This window comes from Rosa rugosa, chromosome 1 (genome assembly GCF_958449725.1).
Source record: "Rosa rugosa chromosome 1, drRosRugo1.1, whole genome shotgun sequence".
Taxonomy (NCBI): domain Eukaryota; kingdom Viridiplantae; phylum Streptophyta; class Magnoliopsida; order Rosales; family Rosaceae; genus Rosa; species Rosa rugosa.
Window position 1 is genome coordinate 65,746,674 of NC_084820.1, and position 22,794 is coordinate 65,769,467.

Here is a 22,794-nt window from a genome sequence, read left to right on the forward strand (position 1 = left end):
CGATCTGCTTCGTTACAAATCCACACCACAAGGATAGGCACATCTTTCAACTTTGTATCAAAATAATGTGTCAAAAAAAAAAAAAAAGTTGAAAGAAATGAGAAAATTCTATCAACAATTTATAAAGTACATAGTATTGTACATACAACTTTTTCTTTGTAATATAATTTCCAAATGAGATGAGGAAAAAAGGTCTATGTTCACAGTGCCCTCTTTACAATAATTTTTGCCACAATCCTGCTACAACTCTGCCCGTTCTGATATTTGAAACAGAAATAGCCGATAATGTGTTATTTAAGGCAGCGGAAGCCGGAAGATTTGAATTTCAGAGGAAAATTTGAGAAATTTTGGATATCCTAAAAATTACACTATTTCTGAGTGAATTTCACTGGCACAAAGGCAATGCCTAGGCTTCATCTACGAACTGGGTTTGCACCTCCTCGAGGTGGCGGTGCCTCATACCCAGTTCCCCCTCGAGCAGTAGGTGGAGTGGCTGAACCATAGGGCATATTGCTTGTAGGCACATGTCCCTGAGGACCAGAAGCACCTCTGGACTGTGCATCATAGTTAAGACCCCGGGTTGGATCATAACCGGTTCCTCTTTGCACCTCATAACCTGGCCTATGTACGTCATAGACAGCTCCTCTTTGTGGATCATAGACGGCTCCTCTTTGTGGATCATAGCCAGTTCTTTGTGCATCATAAGCAGATCCTCCAGAGGGATCATAACCAACAGGCACTCTTGGTGCATCATAACCGGTCCTTCCAGGAGGTCCAGATTGAGATCCAGCAAATGGAGAAGTTCCGGCAGGGGCGGCAGCAGCAGCAGCAGCACCGCCAGAAGCGGCACCAGCACTGCCCCCAGGCCCACTTTGACCACCACCAGCAGCAGTAGGAGGGAAGGGGACACGTCCCTGATATAAAAAAATACCAAGTGACAGTGCGTCAGTTTTCAACGCATCTGAAAGCGGCAAGCAAGCAACAGTTTAATATTTCAATTGAAAACAAAAAATGATAAGCAAGGTTGCACAACAGATTCTTAGATTTTATCAGCACAATATTCCATGAGGTCAGATAGGCCATCTTAATCAATTTTTAAAGTCATCTACTTTGGTACAAATCTGAAGGATGTTATTTACAAACAGAGACTATCAGACGAAATTAGCAATTGCCTTTGAGATAGTAAAGGTGATGGATGTACATAACTGAAAGTTCATATTTGGTTTCCTTGACTGCATGAAGTTGTTTTAGTATTCCACTAATAAGGTATGGTAAAATCCAGTACGCATTCTTTTCCCATACATTACCCTTTTGAGTCCGATCTTATTGTCCAGCATTAAACATCTTTGGAGAAAAATGCCACAAACAAACAAAAAAACAGCATTGCTGACGACCTTCTCTAGCATCCTATATAAGCAAGATTTATAGAATGAAATATTAAGCTTGAACTATTTTCAGAAATGCTTCAGTCAGGATCATGGTAGGACTGACACAATGGACACTCTATTTTGCTAAGTATTCATGAATCTTATGTCTGAGTTTATAGGTGAAAAAAACTATATATTTCATTAAAACATATGCAACAGCACCAAGCCAATCTCAGCTCAAACATGGACTAAACCAAGCTGGCATGGTACTATAAAAACAACTTCAAATAGTAAAAAGGAAAGGAATATGAAGAAAAAGTCAAAAACATTAAGATATGGAAGATGAAATACCTGGGGAACACCATAGCTATCTTCATAAGCATTTTGTCCTGCAGCAAGCCCAGAAGCCTCACTTTCATTAGTTCCAGGATTCCCATAATAAGACCCACCTGCATTTCATGGCCGCAGAGAAGCCATCCACAATGTATTAAAAATCAGGATAAACACTAAACTAAGAGATCCAAGCTAACCCACCCCACAAAATATCAATAGGCAAGAAGTTTACCAGTTCTTCTATCAGCACCAGAATTATTCAATAACTCTGCTCGTAGCTTTTCTACCTCCCTAGCCATGGTAACATAGTTCTTCTCCATGACCTGAAGTGATTCAAGGTGGTCATTGTACAATTTCTTTTCATAGTCAAAAGTAGCCCTGCATAATCAACCACAACACAACGATGTGATTCATTCCGCAGCTAAAAACCCAAATGACCCACAAGAGAAACAAACACATAATCCTTGAACTCCAAAGAGTAACCACCAACCTGCAATGCTGATACTCCTGCCTGAGGCCATCGAGTTGCTGAACCAAAACCGGAATCTGCTGCACATCCCCATGCGCCCTCTGAAGATCCTGACTCAACTGCTGCACTTTAACAATACTCTCCTGCCTCACCCCAACCAAGTTATTCGCTTCGGCACGCGCCTGCTGCAGCTCCACCTTAACAGACTCCGCCGCTTTCAGCTCAGCCTCCATTTTCGCAATCTTATCCACCAGGCTCCTCATCTGCTGATCCCTCTCCGACTTCATAGCTCCGGCCTGAGCATGCAGTATCTGCAGCTCATGCTGAGCACCTGCCAGCTCCTGCCTGAGGCTGCCGTGCGTCGAAGCCAGTCTCTGGTTCTCTGTTGCCAGCCTCTGCATCTCCACATGCTGTGAAGCCAGCTTCTGCTCCAAAACTTGTGGAGGAGGCAACATGTCAAAGGGTGAATAGGCACCCGGAGGTGGGCGGGTGCCCGGCCCACCAGGCCCATACGGGTCGGGTCCGGGATGAGGACGCCGGAGATGGGCCGGTGGGATTCGACCTTTACTTCCCATCTCTACCAATTCTCACTCTAATCTAATCTCCCTACTTCTACATGAATCAAAACAGATAAATGAGAATCACAATTGCATTGAAAAGACTCTAAATTTCTGAAATTCGGTGCGTTTCTACAATTGGGTTGCTTTTGATTTTCAATTTCAACATCGAATTCGTTTAGATTTTGTATCAACCCTAAAACCTGTTCTGGGCTGTGAGAAAAATTTTAGGAAAGAAAAGAAGTAGCAGTAAAAAGTTAGAGACTTACTTTATGAATTGTTCTTTGAAGGACCTCCGTTCTCTGTGACTGTGTGCTCTGCGCCCTAGTGAAGTGAAAGTAGTAGAGAGATATCGAATTTCTAATTCAATAGACCAAGGTAGAAGATGAGCATATTTTCCTAACTAATTAAATCAACAAAAGCCCACCTTTACCCTTCTAGTTTGGGACACTCAAACCAGGCCTGTTTTTTTTTTTTTTTTTTTTTTTTGAATAAAGGGCTGGTGCGGCTGCCCTCAAGCCTTGATTAATGAAACTATCGAATACAAGGGGGGGACAATGAGCTTAAACCCCTGATTACAATAAGCATCTAGAGTATTTTCTGAAATAATATCAGAAATCTCTACAGGAGACTTGTATTCTAACAAGCACCAACTAGCAAAGAGTGCACAATTAGCTACTCCATTTGCTTTAACATAGCAGTGACATTGTGGAAAGATAACTCGATATGTAACCCGATTACAACATAGCATAAGTACCCGCTTTAGCACAGCTTTCCTACTATGTTGCCGTCGAAAAATAAATCCGACGACACTTAGTCTCACCCTGCCACTAGGAGGTAGCGACCATTTGACAAAGCAAGGAGCTCGCCAACCAGGCCTGTTTAAGCCTTGTAATAATGCCCAAAATCTGTTAATAGTTGATTATTTGACCCAACGATATTAATGTATTGATATATTAAGTATATTAGTTCAATACAGACGTAGATTGGCTCGATTTTAAAATCAAGTCAAGTTAATCTATTTATGCATAAATATATCAAATCTATAGTTTACTTGATATATTGACATATTAATGTATCGTCGAATTTTCTTAACTGTAAAATGCTAAAACCCAAAATTTTCTTGCAAGAGTTTTTTTTTTGAAGGGTTTATATCAGAAACACTCTGGTACCTCATATTGTAAAACTTGGAAAAATAGTTGTGTTGGAGGTTTTGGCACCTCAGATGAATTTACAGTTAAAAGTAACACGAACAACTGAATCGAAATATCTCGGCATTCTTAAGCAAAAATGCATCCCTTTATTCCTCAAGAACCATTCAACGATACTTGAACTGCAATCAATACAAGATTTTATTTTTTGTCTTGGCATCACTAATTATTTGTCATGTTGAAAAAACTCATAAACTCTCTAGTTCCGAATTTCCAACTTGTCATCATTCTATGATCAAGTGAAAAAGTAGATCATGCATATGCCTAAGTTCATCCAAATCCAATGCATGATTGTAGTAGTGTTCTCAGCTCCCTACGTTAGGAACACTACCCAGTGCTGCTTGTAGCTTCTCATCCTCGAATGACAGGTCAACCAGATTTCCTTGCAGATAATTGTCATAAGCTGGCAAATCGAAATGGCCATGTCCACACATTGCAGTGAGAATAACTTTTGCTTCTCCGGTCTCTTTACACTTCAGAGCCTCCCTAATGGTGGCAGCTATGGCATGGGTTGGCTCTGGCGCTGGAATCAATCCTTCGGACCTAGCAAATTGTATAGCACCTGTAATGTGCGCAACACACAAGTTAGAATCACAGTAACACAGTTGGCTTCCTTTACCATACAGTATATGATCAGGTATTTAGAAAATTTGAAATTTGAAATACCTTTGAAGCACTCAATCTGGGGAATTGAAATTGCTTCCATGAAACCGAGTTCATAGACGTGTGAAATCAATGGAGCCATTCCATGATAACGCAATCCTCCTGTCGAAAAAACAGTCAAATGTTGAATATGAAGAAGAAAATTTTAAAAAATTACAGCTCTCAGGCAAGAAACTTTCAGTACCGGCATGAATTGGGTCAGGAATGAAGTCATGCCCAAGTGTATGCATCTTCATTAGTGGAGTCATCCCTGCTGTGTCCCCATAATCGTATCTGTATACACCTTTAGTTAATGAAGGACAAGCAGAAGGCTCAACTGCTCTAATTACAGGGCTCATTTTCCCATCGAGCTTTTCTCTAATGAATGGGAAACTTAACCCTGCAAAGTTGGATCCTCCACCAGTACACCCTATGATCAAGTCCGGGGTTTCACCTATCGCTTCCATTTGTTTCAGACACTCTTCACCTATTACAGTCTGGTGGAGCAAAACATGATTGAGAACACTTCCCAGACAGTATTTAGTGTCAGCATTCATAGCTGCAACCTCCACAGCTTCAGAAATAGCTATTCCTAAACTTCCCGGGGTCGATGGATCCATCAGAAGGATTTTTCTACCTGATTCAGTTATGTTCGATGGAGATGGGTGTACCTTTGCCCCCCAAGTTTGCATCATCAATTTGCGATATGGTTTCTGATCATAAGAAGCACGCACTTGCCATACCTACAAAGACATGTAAAATTTGACCCTTTAAAACAAGCAGGCAATTATAGACAATTATAGGAATCACAAAGTGAAGTTTTCGCACCTCACAGTCAAGACCGAATAAGCTGGATGCAAAAGCCAAAGAACATCCCCATTGACCAGCTCCTGTTTCTGTCACAACCTTCTTGATGCCTTGTTGTGCATTATAATACACTTGAGGAACTGCAGTGTTGGGTTTGTGTGATCCAGCAGGGCTAACACCTTCATACTTGTAATAAATTCTGGCAGGCGTGTCAAGAAGCTTCTCCAACCTCTTTGCCCTATATTCAACTGAAGCGTAAGATGCTTCCAACAATTTTATGGGAGGCAAAAGTTACAGAAGAAACAATGCAATGTGTGTTAGCAGAACAAACCTAATGAGAGGGGTTGGACGCCAAAGCTTGTATATCTCTCGAACTTCTTCTGGGATATCTATGTATCTTTCACCACTTGCTTCCTGTTTAATCAACTCATCAGGAAATAGAGGGGACAGATCTTCAGGTTTTACTGGTTCAAAAGTCTTGGGATGCAATGAAGGAGGAGGTTTTATAGGAAGATCTGCAATCAGGTTGTACCACTGACGAGGGATTTCGATTGGTATTGAATCAGCATTGAGGGCTGCTCTTGCTCTACAGCCATTTGAAAGCTTCAAATTCTTCGGCTTTCTATCAAGTGCAATAGATCCAAGCCATTTCTTCTCAACTGACGCAAATTAGTAAAAACAGGGCATAAGAAAGCAATCAGGCATAAACTTTCATCTTTGATTTGCATGATTAGGTTCTGGGACATTTTACAAGTCAAATTGAAAGACTCGATGGTTAGTACCTTCTTTCCACGGCATAAAACACACACAATAACACCCACCATATAAGTACTAGTCATTAGCTCAACTGGCCTCACAGTGAGTTTTACAAACATGGTTCAAAATAACTTAAATCCTTAAGGAAATATCTATAGATTATTCAAGAAATTTATTTCCTCTTCAATCTCTGCAAGAACTCAATGCACCATAGCGACAAAGTCTCACGTTACCATTTGCACCAAATAGGCATTACCAGTTTTACCAGAGCATTAGAACATAGAGCATAATTGCATATATGAATGACTGAGTGCACAGGCAGATCAGAACTCAGAGCATCACATTCAACTACAGCAATATCATTACCAGATCACTGAAAATTTGTATCGTGAGGTCAGAACCCCAAATTACAAATGACCAATCTCAGGTTCCAGCATTACTAAAATTAGCAAGTTTATCATCCAAGCAACTACAAACCACCTAAAGCCCAGAGCCAAAATCTTTTTAAATAACACAAAGAAGCAAGTTTAGGGCAGAAACAAATTACCTCTGGAGTGTGATCCTGATGAAGAAGGCTTAGCATCAAATGAAGTTGCACAGAAATTAACACAGTGAGTAGCCATTGCTTTACTTGGAGGTTCAAGCTCCTAGCTTAGCCATTGCTAAACTGAAGAACCAGACTAACTCTCAGAGCTTGAGATTTAGGGTTTTGATTGATTCACAGCTCAGAAAACACTAGTTTGATCCCAGTATTGGAATTTGGGAGTGCATAAACTATGCAGTAATGGCCTGCATTAAAATGGAGAATACTTGACCATTAACTTTGACTCTGGCAATTAACTGTAACGAGGCTGCGCCAGGTGGGCCAGGCCCAAGCCCAACTTACAGCCCATTACGTCACAGTGGTCCCCTCCACCCAATCCTCCTTGTTCTGGAACACTCCGACTCACACGCTCAATCACCGACACAGCTCCTCCACGCTCCATTCCCATCTCTTCCAGACCAGCGCGTGGACTATCATGAGCGTGGGGGAATCATTGTACATGCCACCGACCTAATCTCAAGTCCACACCTTTATATTTATCATTTAGTTTCTGTAAATTTTTCTCTCAGACCAAAATTTCCATACGCTTTTTTCTCTCTCTTCCCAAAAACAGCTCAGCCCTATCTCCGTCACCGTCGTCCGGCCAATCTCCGAATCCCTCTAAATCATCTCATCAGGTAAAAATTCGGTCTTTGATTTTGATTCCGATGATTTCTAGGGATTCGTTTTTCTCCGATTTGGGGATTTCATGGTTCAATCACGATTTTAGGGTTTCGATTTGAGATTGGTGACCTTTGAAAATTTTATATGAACTCAGATCTATCTGTGAACTAAGCTGAAGAGAGCTTTTTATTTTTTGTGCTGGATCATAATTCTTGAATATGGAGATGGAATTTTGTTGGTGAAATTGAATAGCAATTTATGATATTTTTTTTGTTTGCTGCAAGTATTGATTAAGATTGTGTGATGTGATTCAGGTCTGAGCGTTGTGGTTGTCCGGGCCTATTAGTTCATTACCAAGTTTCATGTCTGAGCTCGACGTCCAGATTCCTACCGCCTTTGGTATGTTTTACTCTCCTTTATGCCAAAACAATGTTTTCGAATCTCGGGGCTTATTTGATGTTATATAGGCTAAATTGCTTGGTTAATCTGTGTTGGAGGAAAAAAGAAGCACCGGATGAATTTCAAATTATGTATTGGATGTAGTAGTTGTGTGATCAAATGCTTTGTTTTTAATTTATATTGGTGTTTGGTTGATATACTCTTTTTAAGCGGACAGAAGAGCAGTTGGTGCTGATTCATAGAATCCGCACCATTGAATCAATCTTGTATGCCTGAAAAAGTTATATGTTGGTAGTAGATCTAATTTTGCTGCAAGGGTTCTGGTGCAAGTAAAACTACGTTTGTCGTCTTCATCTGATCTGTGACGTGTGCTTTATATGTGTTATATCCAATCTCGTAGCACGTGATTAGAAAATTGTAATTCAACTCAGTGCCATTGTCATACATGTTCTTGCCTCCCTCTAATGAGAAATCTAATTGAAATACTGGTGCTTGGATACAGATCCGTTTGCTGAGGCAAATGCTGAGGACTCGGGTGCTGGAACAAAGGAGTATGTGCACATTCGTATACAGCAACGAAATGGTAGGAAAAGCCTGACAACAGTGCAGGGACTGAAGAAGGAATTTAGCTACAATAAGATTCTCAAAGACCTTAAGAAGGAATTTTGCTGCAATGGTACAGTTGTCCAGGACCCAGAACAAGGCCAGGTACGTGTTGGAACTGTTTAGTACATGAAAATTAATCCGAATTTCTATTTCGACACACACTAATAGTCATATATGGTTGCTCACGATAGGTGATTCAACTTCAAGGTGATCAGCGAAAGAACGTGTCTGCCTTCCTAGTTCAGGTAATTACTCACCTCCATAATGCTTTAGTCAAGTTGGATGTTCTGTTTTTCAGATAGAGATTTTGTGGATACTGCTTGATTGTTTGAAGTACTGAACATACTATTTCTGTTGGATGGATCATGCATATCTGGCTAGATCTGTGGCTAATTCATTTGCTTTCTTCTACAGGCTGGCATTGTGAAGAAGGATAACATCAAAATTCACGGTTTCTGAGCTGCAGGAACTCAAGTCTGCACAATCCATCCCCTCTTGAACATGTTATTTGGATATTATATCGGCCAAGTTTGCTATTTGAATTGTATTTTTAGTTTGTTTTAATATTTAAGGCAACTGTGTGATGCGCCATGAATATGCTACTGGAATGTATGACAACTTCTTTCTATCTTAATCATATTATAAGTTCGTGTTCTCTAAATCTCTATGAATTTTTTTGGAGTATTGAGATAAAACAGAAAATCAAGGTGTAACCTTGACAAGCTTTGAGCCATTTTGCCTATGCTATATGAATGGTGAGGTCTATAAGGAGGATACATGTATAAACAATAAACCGTGCTATATGAATGGTGAGGTCTATAAGGAGGATACATGTATAAACAATAAACCGTGCTATATGAATGGTGAGGTCTATAAGGAGGATACATGTATAAACAATAAACCGAGCCCAGAACGACAATTTAATTTCAATACCTTATTCCCACTTACATCGAATGTTATTAGTGTGCCTAAAATCACGTCTCAATACCAAGCTTCCGTCCATTCTTCTCAAGTAGAAACTCTCCACCAGAACATAACAGCCAAACTTCCTCCACCTGCTTGTAATCTCTTCCACTTTCTGCACCCTTGCGTCCCTTTCGTCCCCAGTAACCCACCCTCCTGCCTCTAAAACCCATTTCATATTCTGGACAATTGCTGAACTCAGACCTACGGTGACCAGTTTTTGGCTCTCTGGATTATAAGCCTTGAACCAAGAGAACCCAGTAGGACCATTTCTGTCGTCCTTGACAGCTTCCACGGCAGATACGAAAGCCACTTCCCTTTGCACGCTTACATCCACATTCACAACATTGCCTTCGTTGCTAGTATTCCCACAGGCGTAAATCTCTTCCCACCACTGCTCGAGAGTTATTCTGTAAAATTTCGTCTTCTTCATCTGGCGTCTTATGGTTGCTTTCTCTCTCACAAACATAAACGGACTGTACCATTTGCCCACAACATTAGAAGCTGAACGTTTCTTAAAGATGGGAAAGTTGAAGTCAGGGAAACGTGATCGGAGGGAAGCATCGAGGCCTAAGGCATCACTTAATTGCCATCGGTACAAACTTGAGCTGCGGACTTCCCATCCTTTCCTTCTTAGAAATTTAGGAGGAACACCATCAGGAGCTAGAGACTCCGCGAAAAAACCACCTCCTTGGTGCCGATGAATCTTAACCTGTTGGTATATGTTTCTGAGATTCAAAAGTGTTGGTTTCTTGTCCCTCACGAAGTCTCTGAAGCAACAATTCATTATGTCCCTCTCTTTAGAACATCTGCATACTTTCCTGCACAGACATGTACTACGTACTTAGAAAACAGTGCATGGAAAAAGTTTATGAGATGAAATTTCAGTATAATTAAGAAGAGCAAACCCTTTGTGTCTTCCATTTGCTTTGATAACATAGTAGCAATTAGAAGACAGAGGCTGATCAAGAACCGGGATGAACCAAACTTTGGTGGTATATGCTTCTTGGTAATCCGATGTATAAACAACGGTGAGTATCTTGTCCTGTGGAAATGGTAGTTGCTTAATCTGGTCACGCTTGCAGATACCCCAACAACATGAGTCTTGTGCTTCTGCTTCTTCATCTGTAACTACTAAATGACCGGAATAAGGAGCATCTGGTGGCTGTATGGAAAGAGTGTTTGGAGATTTCCGGTACATGGAAAGAGGTTTTGTCACATACATCTTTCTAGTTCTGTCTGTTTTTGGTGCGGGTGTGGTCTGCAATTTTTCTGAGGGAGGAGGGAGGAATTTAATCAGTTCATTTTTCTTATGAATTAAGAAAAGAAGTTGGTGTCTGATGAGATAATTTCGATAATGTAAATAAAGCAAAGCTAAAGTGATATAAAGAAACTTTATGTTCCATTACTTCTTGTGCCATATTTTACATGCAACTCACGACTTTAGACTACTGATTTTTATAAAGAGCGCGCACAAATTTTGAAGTTGGAAAAGAACTTCCACTTCTTATTGGAAGCTATAAAGTGGTAGAGGAATGTGTCAATTGCAGACCAACAACATTTTATGTTGTCATGATTTGTGTCAAAATTTTGTAAACTCTAACCATATAGTATAGGATAGCTGGATATGAAACTTCATTGCATAGCAGAAGTCAATTGAAATTGAATCATGAAGAATCTAACGCTGCAGGTTGGGATGATAAATCGAAGAGTCCAGCAGAAATAAAACATCGAAGAGTCAAGATAGATATAGGATTAGATGAATATCCTCTGAAATGAAGACACTATCAAGAACATTGGTACAGGAAGCTGGTAAAAGATGGATGTAAAGCCTTTTTGTGGTAGAGTATTCCAATTTGTGCTTCCATGGTGGCCTACACGAGTTCCAAGACTGCCACAGCATGACCATGGCCAAGCTTAGCTTAATGATTATTTGCCTGTGGACCGTGGACTGTTGAAGGATGTAGCTTATCTAGCAAGTGGTATATGTAATCCAACTTGTTAAGTTGTATTATACAATTCTGTTCATGTTTTTTTTTTTTTTGTTAATTTTTTTTTTCAAGGTTTTTCAGTCTAAACATTTGCTGCTTGGCCTATCAAACAATCCTTTCATTGCTTGACGGGGAACTGAAAATTCACTTGGAGCGTCTACTTTCAAAGCCAGTTAGCTCTGAATTGTTTTCTGCATCTGGTACTAGCAATTCTGGTGAAAATTTGATTAAACACCTCTTTTACGCGCCTAGTCTGCATGTAATGTAAACAGTGATAGTATACCAGGTGATGAAGGATCAGACTTCATAAAAGAAGTCTACCTGAAGAAATGTTTGAAAAAGATGGAAAGATTTAGAAAGGAAAACCTCTTGGGATGCTTATTTTCAATTCTCTTGTTTTCTTAAAGGATTTCAAAACTTCACTACATATCATTGAATTGTAGCCAATTTCCTTGGTGGGGCATATACCCAGTGGTCGCAGCACACTTTCGACTTGAGCAGCTCATGCTTCTAGCTCCAGGAAATTCTTTATTACTCCCATCATCTCACCGCCAGAAAAACGTCCAAGACATCCCCTTGCTGCCGCTATCTCATTAAACTCACAAACTGAATCACCGCTGAAAGCTCGAGGCTGTTTGGTGGGCTCCTGTTCCATCTCGACATGTTCTGTTGGATATTCACACTCTTTTACGGTTGGAAGAGGAAATGGATCAAGCGAACCACCCAAAATCGTTTCCACACCTACAACACCCACAAAATCTTTCAATGAACATATTGTGAACGGAACTGGCTCAAAGCTGTGGTCTCCATATTCAACTGGGGTAGAGTGGTCTCCTGTAACACAAAGAAAGTACTGAAATTTTCCAGTTGATTCAGTCTCCCAAAGGAGCCTGGCCAGCTGCCCTATAGCTCGATCCACAGCTTCCAATCCTTTGACTTTGAAAATGGTTGCCTTGTCATGACCTGCATCATCTATAGCCTGCAATGCAAACAAACAGAGATTCCTTTACCAATTATGAAATGGGGACCTAAGTATTGAAATCTCATAACAATCTGCCTCAGTATGAAACCCTATCTGGGACCAACAACTAAGCAAGCAAGCAGAGCATCCAACATTAAAGTTTACTGGCAAGCAATTGCTTCCACCCATCAACTTCTTTCATTTCAGGAAACTAAATTAACAAAGATGTGTTCTGCTTCAATGTGGAAATATATGAAGAGTCGAAGCTCAGATATGACCTTTATGTGGAGGAACCCAAAATCATAGCCATCTGATCGGCCTGGTTTGTGTTCATCTTCCCCGGGCACAAACACATTGGGGCAAGACTGCAGAGGAGCCGAGAGTGCCTTGGCTATTGCAGTTGCTTTGGAAGTTAGAAGTGTTCTGTAGTCTCCAGTTGCTCCAGGAGCTTCCAGGATATCAATGCCAAGAGATAAGCCCAATCCAGCAATGATTTTTGTTGGAGCTACCATACAAGGCCATAACCCATGTTTCTTTGCAAATGGAGAAACCTGAAATATGTCGAGTGTTTTAGAAAAAGAAGACAGGAGACATGATGTACATTTTTTTAATATATGTGTCCTAATATGTAAACCATCACAAGAGGGTTGAGATCTTGTAAGGCCAAAATTGCATGTAGGCCTAACTGCCTAAGGATATCCTTGGATTGGAGATCTCTTAGGCTTTCAATATTCTATAAAAGTTGACATTCTAATGGGATATGTCTAGTACTTTCAGGAGTATTACTAAAACAACTAGTTGTGGGAAGTTCAAGCATTGCCTATGAGGCTGCCAGAAAGAAATAATAACCCCTAATGTCCACCAGTTGCTGTTCAGATCAAAAGATTAATATACAAGAGTATAGGCACATACTGAAGTATCAGAAGAGCGAAGCCGAACAACAGATTCCAGAACTTATAAATCATGAGAATAGACACATTCAGAATTATGATGTATGATAATAACAAGATAAAGTAGGCCAAGTATAGAAACATTAAATATTCCAGAGGAGTGTTCCTGCACATGGTGGCTGTCTGACCACTAAATAACAGCAGAAAAAGCTGTTATATGCAAGAACTTAGAAGATTGCATCTGGTTTGCTGAGTAATTAGTTCAACATGATGCAATACAAAATCATGTAGGTTTGAGATAACTGACCTCAATCCGGATACCACAGCCTCGTAAAAGGACAACATTAGCTATGTTCTTCCCTTCAGAGGCCCGCTTTGCATTCAGTGGATGAGCAATGAGAATATTTGATATTTCCTTGGATAACTCGTTAACAACTTTAGCTGTATGCCGTGCCTCGTCACTACCATCTAGAGCTTCAGCTTGCAAAAGTAAACGGTTGTCCTTCAAAGGGTCTGTTCCTGATATGTTTCCACTTAAACTTGGTCCTTTTACAACCACTCCACATCTATGTTCTGTTGCATACCTGTAGCAAATGAGCATTTGAAAGAATTAGGTATTTGAAAGTACTTGCAACCAGTGGGCAGACAATGTGCTCTTAAGAATTGAAAACAGTCAAACTTTATAATGCTAGAGGTGTGAAGGCCAGTCACCTTGAAAGCTTATCAATATTTCAAACTTTCTTTTTCAAACAGAATTGAATTAGAACAAACTTTTGATAATTTTTCAGCTGTCTGCATAAAGGAGGTAGGGTTTGATCGAACACTCAGATAAAAGAGATACATACACTCAGATAAAAGAGATACATACATGCACATCAAATAAGAAGCCTGTTACATCAGTTACAATAAACATTTGCATTTGCACCTGACTCTGACTTCATATTCGGGAAAAGATGGCAACTTCATTCCATCGAGTGCTGCACACAGTATGGGCCCTTCTTCTTCAAAGTGTCTGTCAGCCCTCCTACTGATAACTATTCCAGTTTTTTCATCCAATGTTGCAAAATTAGACTGAAAATAAAAGTTCGCAATCATTATGTTGTGGAACATCCTGGACTCTAGAACAAACATAATCTGAAGGATAGCATTTATAGCAACAAACATTTTGCTGAAATGACTGTCCTATTTTTATGCTAACCATTAATTATATCAAGTTGATATGGGACCAATATCAGCCCCATGGCTTCTGTGTCTTATGTGATAATGATCAACTGCAATGCATCAAGTTGAAACTGCTCATCCAGGATCATGTTGTAACTATCATTATAACAAGCTACCATTTTATGAAGAAATGAGATGATTAAAATAATACTCACCTTAAATGCAATGTCACCTGGTGACATTGCCAATCCTGCTCCCATGGACTCAAATGCACCGCGGCCCCGGTAATATACCCTAGGGTTGTAACCCATTAGAGAAAGGTGGGCTGTGTCACTTCCACAACCCAGACCAACTTCAACAGGGTCCATTAGACCATTAACTCCAGCGGATGCTATGGCATCCAAATTCGGCAGTTTGGCTGCCTGAAGAGGAGTCTTAAATCCCAACTTTGGTATTGACACATCGCCCACACCATCAATCAACAAAAATGCGACTCTTCTTTTTGGCTGCTGGGGATGCCCCATGTATCTGGGTTTTCAAGAAAAATGGAATCTTATGTTCTTTTGGGTCCCCTCCTTTCTTCGTGACACAGATTTGTTCAAAGCAGAGTCACTGGAGCATCTCAAACCTGCAACCAAATAAACAAAGAAGAAGCAGTGTCATCATTTCAGCCATCTTAACATTCATGACAAATTCGATCAGAGATGTTGTTAAATTTAGATCAAATGATAAATTTTCCATACTTGAGTGATGGTTCAAACTTCAAACAACAACTTTATGCTGCTTCCAATTGCTATCAAAATTGAAATAGATACTCACCAAATCTTACACCCTCATGAAAAGAACAGAAATCTGACCTTAATTAATTAGTCGCGGAACAAAGTGGTTTCTCCAATTAAAAACCATCAGACAAAACAACAAAAGGTACAGAAACCAAACTAGTAGCAAAACAAGTACAATCAAGCAGCTATGATTAACACCATTTCTCAAAGCTCCAATCTTTACCAAAACTGATCATAAAACAATGACCCTGATGAAGGAATCTAAAGCACTAAACAACACATATATATGCATGCAAATCAATCTAACAGGTACTAAGAACATGACATTCTTGATGCAGAGTATTGAATTGTGCTACCTCGAAATGGCGATTCTTGTTTGTGGACCCAGAAATAAAAAGAATTGCTTTTGGAACTGGGTTTGTGGTTTCAGAATTTGCTTGAGGAATTGGCTATGGCTGAAGACTGAAGGTCTCTATCTTCTGCGTAAAGCTTCAAACTTGAAAGCAGAGGATTGATTCTCAGTGAAAATACAAGTCTTTTTACTTGGGTTTGGATGATTTGGGCCTCCCGGGTTGTTTGGATGATTTTGGGCCTGTTCGTTTCTCCCGAGTCCTTCTTTCAGGATCAAAGGAATTTTTTTTTTTCTTTTCTATTTTCTACTCGGCACATGATGTATTGGTGTTTCATGTGACATGAAACTATCTTAGTCATTCGTGTCCGCTCTAATTTCTAACGTGTTACTTAGCCTCTAATCAGTAACTTATAATAATACAATTTTATTTATTTATTCTCAAATAAAAAATTAGAACTTTTTTTTTTTTTTGAAAGGAAAAAATTAGAACTTATAAACTAGCTAACTATAGTTTATGACCTAAAAATACTTGTAAACAAATATAAACCTCCCCTAGACCATCATTTCTACCAAAGCTTGAGCTAATTTTACGATTGTCAATAAGATTTGAATTTTATGCTATTTTGTACTTCATCGTGATTGGGAATGTCTTAAAACATGAATTTGGTATATATCATCAAGTTGTACGTGTTTTCTCTTCTTAGTTGAATAACCCAATGCTCTGTTTTAGGGTTAGTTGTAGATTTCGTTTTGGCACAAAGTAACTACCAATTAGTTAGCTGCTTAAACTGTATATCTAGATTGGAAGCTTGGAGACAGACTATAGTACCCCCCAGTATGGGATACCTTTTTATTTTTATTTTTTTAAATATATAACAAGTTAATATGATGGTAACCTGATGAATAGGTCATCAGGTTACCCATTCAAATTTTGACACATGGCAATTTAAAAAAATTAAAATTACATTTTTAAGCACACATTTGTCATCAATTTGTAATATTGTCCATATACTTGTAAATATTGTCCTAAATTGAGTAATTACTAAAAGGTTTACCCCAATTACAGAATGGAGAACTATATTACGTGAATGAGAACACATGCTCTATTTGGTATAAATATGAAGATTTACCACTTGTACAACACATTTGTTGTCAATTTTGTAAAATGGTTCATAAATTGGTAGATGTTGTCTTAGAACTTGTAATTACTACAAACAGAACATTTTTTACAACATTTTTCATCATTTGTCCTTATATTAGTAATAATCGTTGTTAGTGATGTAATTATTTTTTCAATGAGGAACATTACACAAGTTATCACCCAATTACACAATAGAGAACTTTATTACGTGAATGAGGACACATGTTCTATTTAGTATGAAATATGAAGATTTACCACCCGGACAACACATTCGTATTCAATTTTGTAAAATGGTTCATAAACCTGTAAATGTGGTCGTAGACCTTGTAATTACCACAAACAGAACAATTTTTACGATATTTTTCATCATCTGTCCTTATATTCATAATAATCGTTGTCAGTGATGTAATTATTTTCTTTATGGGGAACATCACACAAGTTACTACCCAATTACACAATCAAGAACTCTATTACGTGAATGAGGACACATGTTCTATTTAGTATGAAATATGAATATTTACCACCCGGACAACACATTCGTATTCAATTTTGTAAAATAGTTCATAAACCTGTAAATGTGGTCGTAGACCTTGTAATTACCACAAACAGAACAATTTTTACGATATTTTTCATCATTTGTCCTTATATTCATAATAATCGTTGTCAGTTATTTTCTTTATGGGGAACATTACACAAGTTACTACCCAATTACACAATCAAGAACTCTATTACGTGAATGAGAACACATGTTCTATTTAGTATGAAATATGAAGATTTACCACACGGACAACACATTCGTATTCAATTTTGTAAAATGGTTCATAAACCTGTAAATGTGGTCGTAGACCTTGTAATTACCACAAACAGAACAATTTTTACGATATTTTTCATCATCTGTCCTTATATTCATAATAATCGTTGTCAGTGATGTAATTATTTTCTTCATGGGGAACATTACACAAGTTACTACCCAATTACACAATCAAGAACTCTATTACGTGAATGAGGACACATGTTCTATTTAGTATGAAATATGAAGATTTACCACCTGGACAACACATTCGTATTCAATTTTGTAAAATGGTTCATAAACCTGTAAATGTAGTCGTAGACCTTGTAGTTACCACAAAGATGACATTTTTTACAACATTTTTCATCATTTGTCCTTGTATATCGTAATAAGCAAGTCAGAGAGATAATTATTTTCTCAATGACGAACATTACACAAGGTACCACCCAATTACACAATCAAGATCTCTATTACGTGAGTTAGGACACATGCTCTATTTTTTCTTTCCATTATTAATATTTTCCCAACAACAAATTGCAGGACAAGAAAGTGTTCCCACAAGAGAGGAAAGATGATCAGAAGAGTGTGGATGCTTCGTTGATAAAGTCCATTGACGCTGTCCCAGACTTGAAGACATACTTAGCTGCAAGATTCTCTCTGAGGTCTGGCATGTCTTTTAGACAGTCAGCTCTTTTCTTACTTAGGATACTTGTTCCCGTTCTTGTTTGTTTCTTTACTATGATTGTATGTTCTGTTCACATTGAGATCCGAGATTTTGTACTGATCGGCATTGCCTTGCAAGGGATGTTATGATTTTCATTTTGAAAAAAAAAAAAAAAAAACTTAGGAAGAAACATTTTAGATGAAGTTGTGAGGAGGAATGACGAAATGAAACTTAGAGATTTGCACTCATGATTTAGGTAGAATGTTCCGATTTGGGTTTTATCCTAAAGTTGATTGTGAAAAGAAACAAACATTTGACAATCTCATAAAGATTCTGTTAAAACAAATTGTTCATGTTTTGATTTATTTTCGAGAGTTTTTATTCTTTGCACCACGAGGGCGACCACGACCCCTTGCTTGTAGTGTTGAGGTTTTTCTCTGCACGACTTTTGAACAACTCTTGCCATGATGTTGATCAACACTATTTCCAGTAGCTTCATCAATTGCTTCTATTGTCTTGATCTTGTTCTTGGCACCATCATTTTTGTTTTCATTATCTAAAGCCTCATTAATTTTCACCCATGCTTGGTTCTTTGGGTGCTTCAACATCCAAAGGGCAAGTTGCACACGACGATTTACGGAATCTAACTGCATTTAGTAAACAACAAAGTTATACAATAGGGGAAAAAAAACATCATATATTGCAATTAAAGTTGAATCATCTTACCTCATCTTTCAATGGATTATCATAGTTTATTATGTATCTGAGCATGAAAATGCCACAATCGAAGTTGTTTTGTTGAATGTGAATGTCATCTACATTGAAAACTGTGAATGAACATAACGACCATCCTTTCTTGAAACAGCTTTGGATTTCAGTGTCAAATATTGTGTCCAATGCCAAAAGCTGTATTTCAAACAACAAGAAGCTAAGTGTGATGTGCAATACAGTTTCCATATAATCAAGAGAATGATTTCACTCTTTTAAATTTATTACCACATAATAAACAAGATCATTTCGAGCCATAGTGCGTGCAGGGTTCGGGTAAGTGTCCCATATCTCTACATCCGTTCTCGCTAATTTAATCACAATGAAGAACCAGTGGTTTGGGGTAGTATCTGGATCCAGGATAGGGATAAATATCTACAAATGATGAAGTGTTAATATATTGAGCAATTATTTTAGGAATGCTATGTACAAGTACTCATTGTATACCTTTTCTCCATTCTTAAGGCCTTTTCGATATTGTAATATAGAGGCAAATCTCTTTGGTGCCGTGGCAGCAAATTCTAACAAATCATTACCTCCTTTCTTGGCAGCGTTAATTGCTCTATCCTGTATTAACTTACCAAACTCAATGTACTCCATCTATAATATTGCATATACACTAAAGTGAAATCACAAAGCATGGATTCATACCGAAAAGCATGTAGTGTAATACCAAGTAGATGACTCTGGATCCCTGAGAAGACTAACTGCTGCATTTATAATCTGTTTATGAAACAACAATGAGAGTTAACAAATTATATATCTATAGTGTTGAGGTCCAAAGTAAGGTCATACCTGGGAGGTAACAAGTCCCCCCGGCTCTAGGCATTTCATTGCCAAACGGTCAAGATGTTCATAATCAGTTTGAAAAATTCTGAAACTGCAAAACAGAATAGAAGAACAATTTTAGATTACTTAGATAGATTGATATAAATAGTGCTGGACTATCATCATGTGTCTATTGAAATGAAACCTACTTACTCTAGATCTTCCTTTTCCAGAAATACAAACGCAATCAAATATACGTCGTCATCATAAAGATCACGACACCCTGTGAAAGGACCAATATCTTGCAGCTTTCTTGGCTTATCCTCCATAAGTTTTGCAGTTAAAAGATCTATTTTATTCCCCATCACTTCCAACTTCCCTAAATGCACAAATGGACTTGAGATTTGATGGCCAGGCTTTCTTTCAACAGTGCGTCGAAGATTCTTTGGACTAATAATCTAGCAATGAAGTTGAGTCTCTCCAAAATAAGTTGGCCAACCTGTTACTCTCATCTGTGCTGTACTTGCAAAATAATTTCTTATCTTCAGCTGCTTTTCCTTCAAGATAGGCAAGTGTAGCTTTTGCATCCCCTTCAAGTACAATTTCACGTTGACTCGAGTCCAATTTATTGTACAAGTCTTTCATTTTGAAACCAACATTCGCAAACCCTCCAGATATGTCAGCCATGTATTGATATGCATGACAAGTCTTAATGGATACTCTCCGCATAGATGTGGCTAAAGCTAAATGAGAATCTGGGACAGACCGATGTGACCTAAGAAAATGAGACTCCTGTGGCTGTGCAAGATCATGTGAATGATCTGTTTTGAAATCAACTACGACATACGAGTTCTTCTCCTTGAAGTACCTTACCTTGAACAAACATGGGCAGTGACACCTTGTCAATTTCTTTGGCATACGGACATTATTATTGTTGTCCATATATTTCTCTAGTCTTTCCCCCTCTGCAGAACAAACCCATTTGCGGATAGTGACTCTCCCAGTCCTTGCACTTGTTCTCTTGTCATCCTTTCTAACATCAAAACCCATTGCTTTCGCATAAGCATAGTAAAAAGTCTCTGCTGCCTCAACAGTTACAAACTTCACGCCTATAATGTCTTCTGGAGCCAACTTATCGTATCTAATACCATTATATTCCAACTGATTGATGCCACTTTCAGACTCTTGCAAATTAGTGTCTGAAATCTCAGGTTGAGGTTCATCTAATGCATCCTGACTTGACATCTGAAACATATAACATGAAAATGAATATTGACAGAGACGTTTAAAATCCTCAAGGAACCAAGTGTCAGTTTTTTGTGTTCATATTACATCAAGTTGAATGAGTCCACATTTAGTCCAGAGATTTTCTTAGAAAGACACCATTAGAATCCGAATATTTAACTCTTGATAGGAAATTGCATAGACCATAAACATGACTATATATAGGATAAAATTTATCTGATGCTACCAGCAGCTATTGTCTTTTATAGAATGAGCTATAAATACGAATCCATATGGCAACTACAGGCAAGAATTAGACAATGATGACTATATTAAACGGATTCAAAATGATACAAATCTATCCAATATAAAAGGTGCAGCAAGAGACTGAGGTGCTATAAAGAAGTTTGAAGTGGCTTATTGTCACATATGGAAAGAAACTACTTCAATGCCGGCAACAATTGCCGTCCCCTGAAATAAACCTAGGTAAGTAATGACAAACTTTCAGTGATTTCAATCATCCCACCCATCTTATCCCCAATTATAATAAAGAAATGAGATATAACATGAGCATTCCTTGGACAATATGTGGTTGGTTTTATTAATTAAGGATCAATGAGGTCTGCAAGTTAATAGTTTTATTATGAACCAAAAGCTTTTCAGCACTACTCCAATCAGATGGAGATTACAGAAGCCATAGAACAACAAATATCAAGTATCTAAATGAGCCGTTTACATATATTGCGAAAATTGGATGATAATGATACGTGCTCACAAGTTGCTAATGAAACTGAATGCCTACTCACAACGGTAATATTATTAAAGACCACAGAATTCATAAGATACAAACAGAATGAAAACTATTAGCAACCTAATGAATCCAGATTACGTCCGGAGTCTACTTAACCACAAAGCATAATGATGCATAATAGTTATTCTATGCAGATGCATCGCATAAGTGGATATGGATTGGTATTAATTGCACTAGTCGCTGTTCTTCTGGCAATGGTGCTTTGTAGCATGTGCTACCTACTACGAAGAAAACTTAACAGAACAATCTGACCTTAACAGAACAATCTGACCTTAAGTCCTTTCGAGAACAATCTGACCAAGCCAACAACAGAAACAAGAACACCCAAATATCCAGAATTCCAGCTTCACCAAATTTCCAACTTTGCAACATTACGCCTTTACCAAATTCCCAGTTGATATCAGTAAGACAGAAATAAATTGAACAATACCAATTCAAAATTTCAATTTTCAATTTTCCAATTCAACCTCAGTTCAATAATTCCCATAATCCCAGATTCTCAATTTATCAGAACAAGAACATTGGAAGAAGTAAAAAACAAGAACTTACGTGGAGAACCCGTGGGCTGGAAGACTGGAGGAGCAGTGGAGTGGAGGAGCGCCGCGCACCGAGGCCCGACGCCGGAGTCACGGTGATGAACTGAGACCGACGGCGAAGTGAGGCTATGAGGGTGAGACTGAGATTGAGAGAGCGAACTGAGAGAGCTTACGTGGAGAACCCGTGGGCTGGAAGACTGGAGGAGCAGTGGAGTGGAGGAGCGCCGCGCACCGAGGCCCGACGCCGGAGGCACGGTGATGAACTGAGACCGACGGCGAAGTGAGGAGAGAGCGAACTGAGAGAGCGAACCGTACGTTTGGGGTTTTTTTTTTTTTTTTTTTTAACAGGTTACCTTACCTGCTGAATAGGTTAATTATTTGTTGAATATCCATGACCATTAGATATATTACTGATCCAATGGTCACAAATATTCACAAAACCCCAGTATGGGATACCCCCAGTACTGTAGAATTTTCCGGAAGCTTGTACCAAATTCCCAAATAAGTATGAGAATACAATATTCTACCAAAGGGATGACTAGCTTGCATTCTAATGTTGCATTTAATTAAGAGAAGTATTTTGAAGGCTTTTCCATGCATGATTGCCAAAACAAGCTATCTCTACCTTTGTATGTTTG

The 22,794-nt window shown here is 38.6% G+C and overlaps 7 protein-coding genes across 14 annotated transcripts; 1 reads left to right on the forward strand and 6 right to left on the reverse strand.

The window, feature by feature from the left end:
* Positions 1-88: 88 nt before the first annotated feature.
* LOC133726203 (protein FLX-like 2) lies at positions 89-3,144 on the reverse strand. 3 transcript variants are annotated; one of them, XM_062153710.1, is made up of 5 exons: positions 2,996-3,144; positions 2,191-2,781; positions 1,933-2,078; positions 1,719-1,756; positions 89-914 (listed from the first exon to the last, which is right to left on the reverse strand). In XM_062153710.1, the coding sequence occupies exons 2-5, from the start codon at positions 2,742-2,744 to the stop codon at positions 414-416; spliced, it is 1,239 nt and encodes a 412-aa protein (XP_062009694.1). In that variant the 5' UTR covers positions 2,745-2,781; positions 2,996-3,144; the 3' UTR covers positions 89-413. The 3 variants fall into 3 exon arrangements, with proteins under 3 accessions (XP_062009694.1, XP_062009692.1, XP_062009693.1); XM_062153708.1 differs by having other exon boundaries at positions 1,719-1,816; XM_062153709.1 differs by having other exon boundaries at positions 1,719-1,816; positions 2,191-2,778; positions 2,996-3,114.
* Positions 3,145-4,003: 859 nt separating this feature from the next.
* LOC133745069 (uncharacterized) lies at positions 4,004-6,941 on the reverse strand. 2 transcript variants are annotated; one of them, XM_062173073.1, is made up of 6 exons: positions 6,690-6,941; positions 5,718-6,045; positions 5,408-5,624; positions 4,884-5,322; positions 4,604-4,702; positions 4,004-4,499 (listed from the first exon to the last, which is right to left on the reverse strand). In XM_062173073.1, the coding sequence occupies exons 1-6, from the start codon at positions 6,763-6,765 to the stop codon at positions 4,243-4,245; spliced, it is 1,416 nt and encodes a 471-aa protein (XP_062029057.1). In that variant the 5' UTR covers positions 6,766-6,941; the 3' UTR covers positions 4,004-4,242. The 2 variants fall into 2 exon arrangements, with proteins under 2 accessions (XP_062029057.1, XP_062029049.1); XM_062173065.1 differs by having other exon boundaries at positions 4,785-5,322.
* A 265-nt stretch (positions 6,942-7,206) lies between these two features.
* On the forward strand, positions 7,207-9,015 carry LOC133726205 (protein translation factor SUI1 homolog 2-like). The gene is made up of 5 exons (XM_062153712.1): positions 7,207-7,363; positions 7,664-7,748; positions 8,251-8,456; positions 8,546-8,599; positions 8,769-9,015. Exons 2-5 carry the CDS (start codon positions 7,712-7,714, stop codon positions 8,811-8,813), a joined length of 342 nt encoding a protein of 113 aa, XP_062009696.1. The 5' UTR covers positions 7,207-7,363; positions 7,664-7,711; the 3' UTR covers positions 8,814-9,015.
* Positions 9,016-9,223: 208 nt separating this feature from the next.
* LOC133726204 (uncharacterized) lies at positions 9,224-10,643 on the reverse strand. Its single transcript, XM_062153711.1, has 2 exons — positions 10,226-10,643; positions 9,224-10,138 (listed from the first exon to the last, which is right to left on the reverse strand). Exons 1-2 carry the CDS (start codon positions 10,540-10,542, stop codon positions 9,289-9,291), a joined length of 1,167 nt encoding a protein of 388 aa, XP_062009695.1. The 5' UTR covers positions 10,543-10,643; the 3' UTR covers positions 9,224-9,288.
* A 1,013-nt stretch (positions 10,644-11,656) lies between these two features.
* LOC133726206 (uncharacterized) lies at positions 11,657-15,618 on the reverse strand. The gene is made up of 6 exons (XM_062153713.1): positions 15,459-15,618; positions 14,536-14,948; positions 14,085-14,230; positions 13,467-13,743; positions 12,548-12,820; positions 11,657-12,287 (listed from the first exon to the last, which is right to left on the reverse strand). The coding sequence occupies exons 2-6, from the start codon at positions 14,842-14,844 to the stop codon at positions 11,811-11,813; spliced, it is 1,482 nt and encodes a 493-aa protein (XP_062009697.1). The 5' UTR covers positions 14,845-14,948; positions 15,459-15,618; the 3' UTR covers positions 11,657-11,810.
* A 2,659-nt stretch (positions 15,619-18,277) lies between these two features.
* On the reverse strand, positions 18,278-22,586 carry LOC133745085 (ubiquitin-like-specific protease 1A). Of its 5 annotated transcripts, none has more exons than XM_062173079.1 (8): positions 22,170-22,586; positions 19,799-20,830; positions 19,613-19,697; positions 19,469-19,540; positions 19,265-19,384; positions 19,046-19,192; positions 18,776-18,955; positions 18,278-18,696 (listed from the first exon to the last, which is right to left on the reverse strand). In XM_062173079.1, exons 2-8 carry the CDS (start codon positions 19,948-19,950, stop codon positions 18,412-18,414), a joined length of 1,041 nt encoding a protein of 346 aa, XP_062029063.1. In that variant the 5' UTR covers positions 19,951-20,830; positions 22,170-22,586; the 3' UTR covers positions 18,278-18,411. The 5 variants fall into 5 exon arrangements, with proteins under 5 accessions (XP_062029063.1, XP_062029070.1, XP_062029075.1 ...); XM_062173086.1 differs by lacking the exon at positions 22,170-22,586 and adding an exon at positions 21,892-22,145; XM_062173091.1 differs by lacking the exon at positions 22,170-22,586 and adding an exon at positions 21,873-22,145.
* On the reverse strand, positions 20,036-21,992 carry LOC133733226 (protein FAR1-RELATED SEQUENCE 5-like). Its single transcript, XM_062160870.1, has 2 exons — positions 21,873-21,992; positions 20,036-20,830 (listed from the first exon to the last, which is right to left on the reverse strand). Exons 1-2 carry the CDS (start codon positions 21,990-21,992, stop codon positions 20,036-20,038), a joined length of 915 nt encoding a protein of 304 aa, XP_062016854.1.
* Positions 22,587-22,794: the final 208 nt, after the last annotated feature.

Bases quoted from the DNA above. Each gene is read 5' to 3' on its own strand.
- LOC133726205 (XM_062153712.1), top strand. From the start codon at position 7,712: ATGTCTGAGCTCGACGTCCAGATTCCTACCGCCTTTG. The intron at 7,749-8,250 runs GTATGTTTTACT...GCTTGGATACAG, and splicing joins CCAGATTCCTACCGCCTTTG to ATCCGTTTGCTGAGGCAAAT. The intron at 8,600-8,768 runs GTAATTACTCAC...TTTCTTCTACAG, and splicing joins TGTCTGCCTTCCTAGTTCAG to GCTGGCATTGTGAAGAAGGA.
- LOC133733226 (XM_062160870.1), bottom strand. From the start codon at position 21,992: ATGTTGCAAAGTTGGAAATTTGGTGAAGCTGGAATTCTGGATATTTGG. The intron at 20,831-21,872 runs GTCAGATTGTTC...TATATGTTTCAG, and splicing joins GGTCAGATTGTTCTGTTAAG to ATGTCAAGTCAGGATGCATT.
- LOC133745085 (XM_062173079.1), bottom strand. From the start codon at position 19,950: ATGGGGAATAAAATAGATCTTTTAACTGCAAAACTTATGGAGGATAAG. The intron at 19,385-19,468 runs GTATGAATCCAT...AAGTTAATACAG, and splicing joins ATTACACTACATGCTTTTCG to GATAGAGCAATTAACGCTGC. The intron at 18,697-18,775 runs GTAAGATGATTC...TACTAAATGCAG, and splicing joins ATAATCCATTGAAAGATGAG to TTAGATTCCGTAAATCGTCG.
- LOC133726203 (XM_062153708.1), bottom strand. From the start codon at position 2,744: ATGGGAAGTAAAGGTCGAATCCCACCGGCCCATCTCCGGCGTCCTCAT. The intron at 2,079-2,190 runs GTTGGTGGTTAC...TTGATTATGCAG, and splicing joins CAGGAGTATCAGCATTGCAG to GGCTACTTTTGACTATGAAA. The intron at 1,817-1,932 runs GTAAACTTCTTG...CATGAAATGCAG, and splicing joins TGGTGCTGATAGAAGAACTG to GTGGGTCTTATTATGGGAAT.
- LOC133745069 (XM_062173065.1), bottom strand. From the start codon at position 6,765: ATGGCTACTCACTGTGTTAATTTCTGTGCAACTTCATTTGATGCTAAG. The intron at 5,323-5,407 runs GTGCGAAAACTT...ATGTCTTTGTAG, and splicing joins TATTCGGTCTTGACTGTGAG to GTATGGCAAGTGCGTGCTTC. The intron at 4,703-4,784 runs GTACTGAAAGTT...TTTTTTCGACAG, and splicing joins TCCTGACCCAATTCATGCCG to GAGGATTGCGTTATCATGGA.
- LOC133726206 (XM_062153713.1), bottom strand. From the start codon at position 14,844: ATGGGGCATCCCCAGCAGCCAAAAAGAAGAGTCGCATTTTTGTTGATT. The intron at 13,744-14,084 runs GTGCAAATGCAA...CATTTGCTACAG, and splicing joins GAATATGAAGTCAGAGTCAG to GTATGCAACAGAACATAGAT. The intron at 12,821-13,466 runs GTCAGTTATCTC...GACATATTTCAG, and splicing joins GCTGTGGTATCCGGATTGAG to GTTTCTCCATTTGCAAAGAA.
- LOC133726204 (XM_062153711.1), bottom strand. From the start codon at position 10,542: ATGTATGTGACAAAACCTCTTTCCATGTACCGGAAATCTCCAAACACT. The intron at 10,139-10,225 runs GTTTGCTCTTCT...ATGTCTGTGCAG, and splicing joins GCAAATGGAAGACACAAAGG to GAAAGTATGCAGATGTTCTA.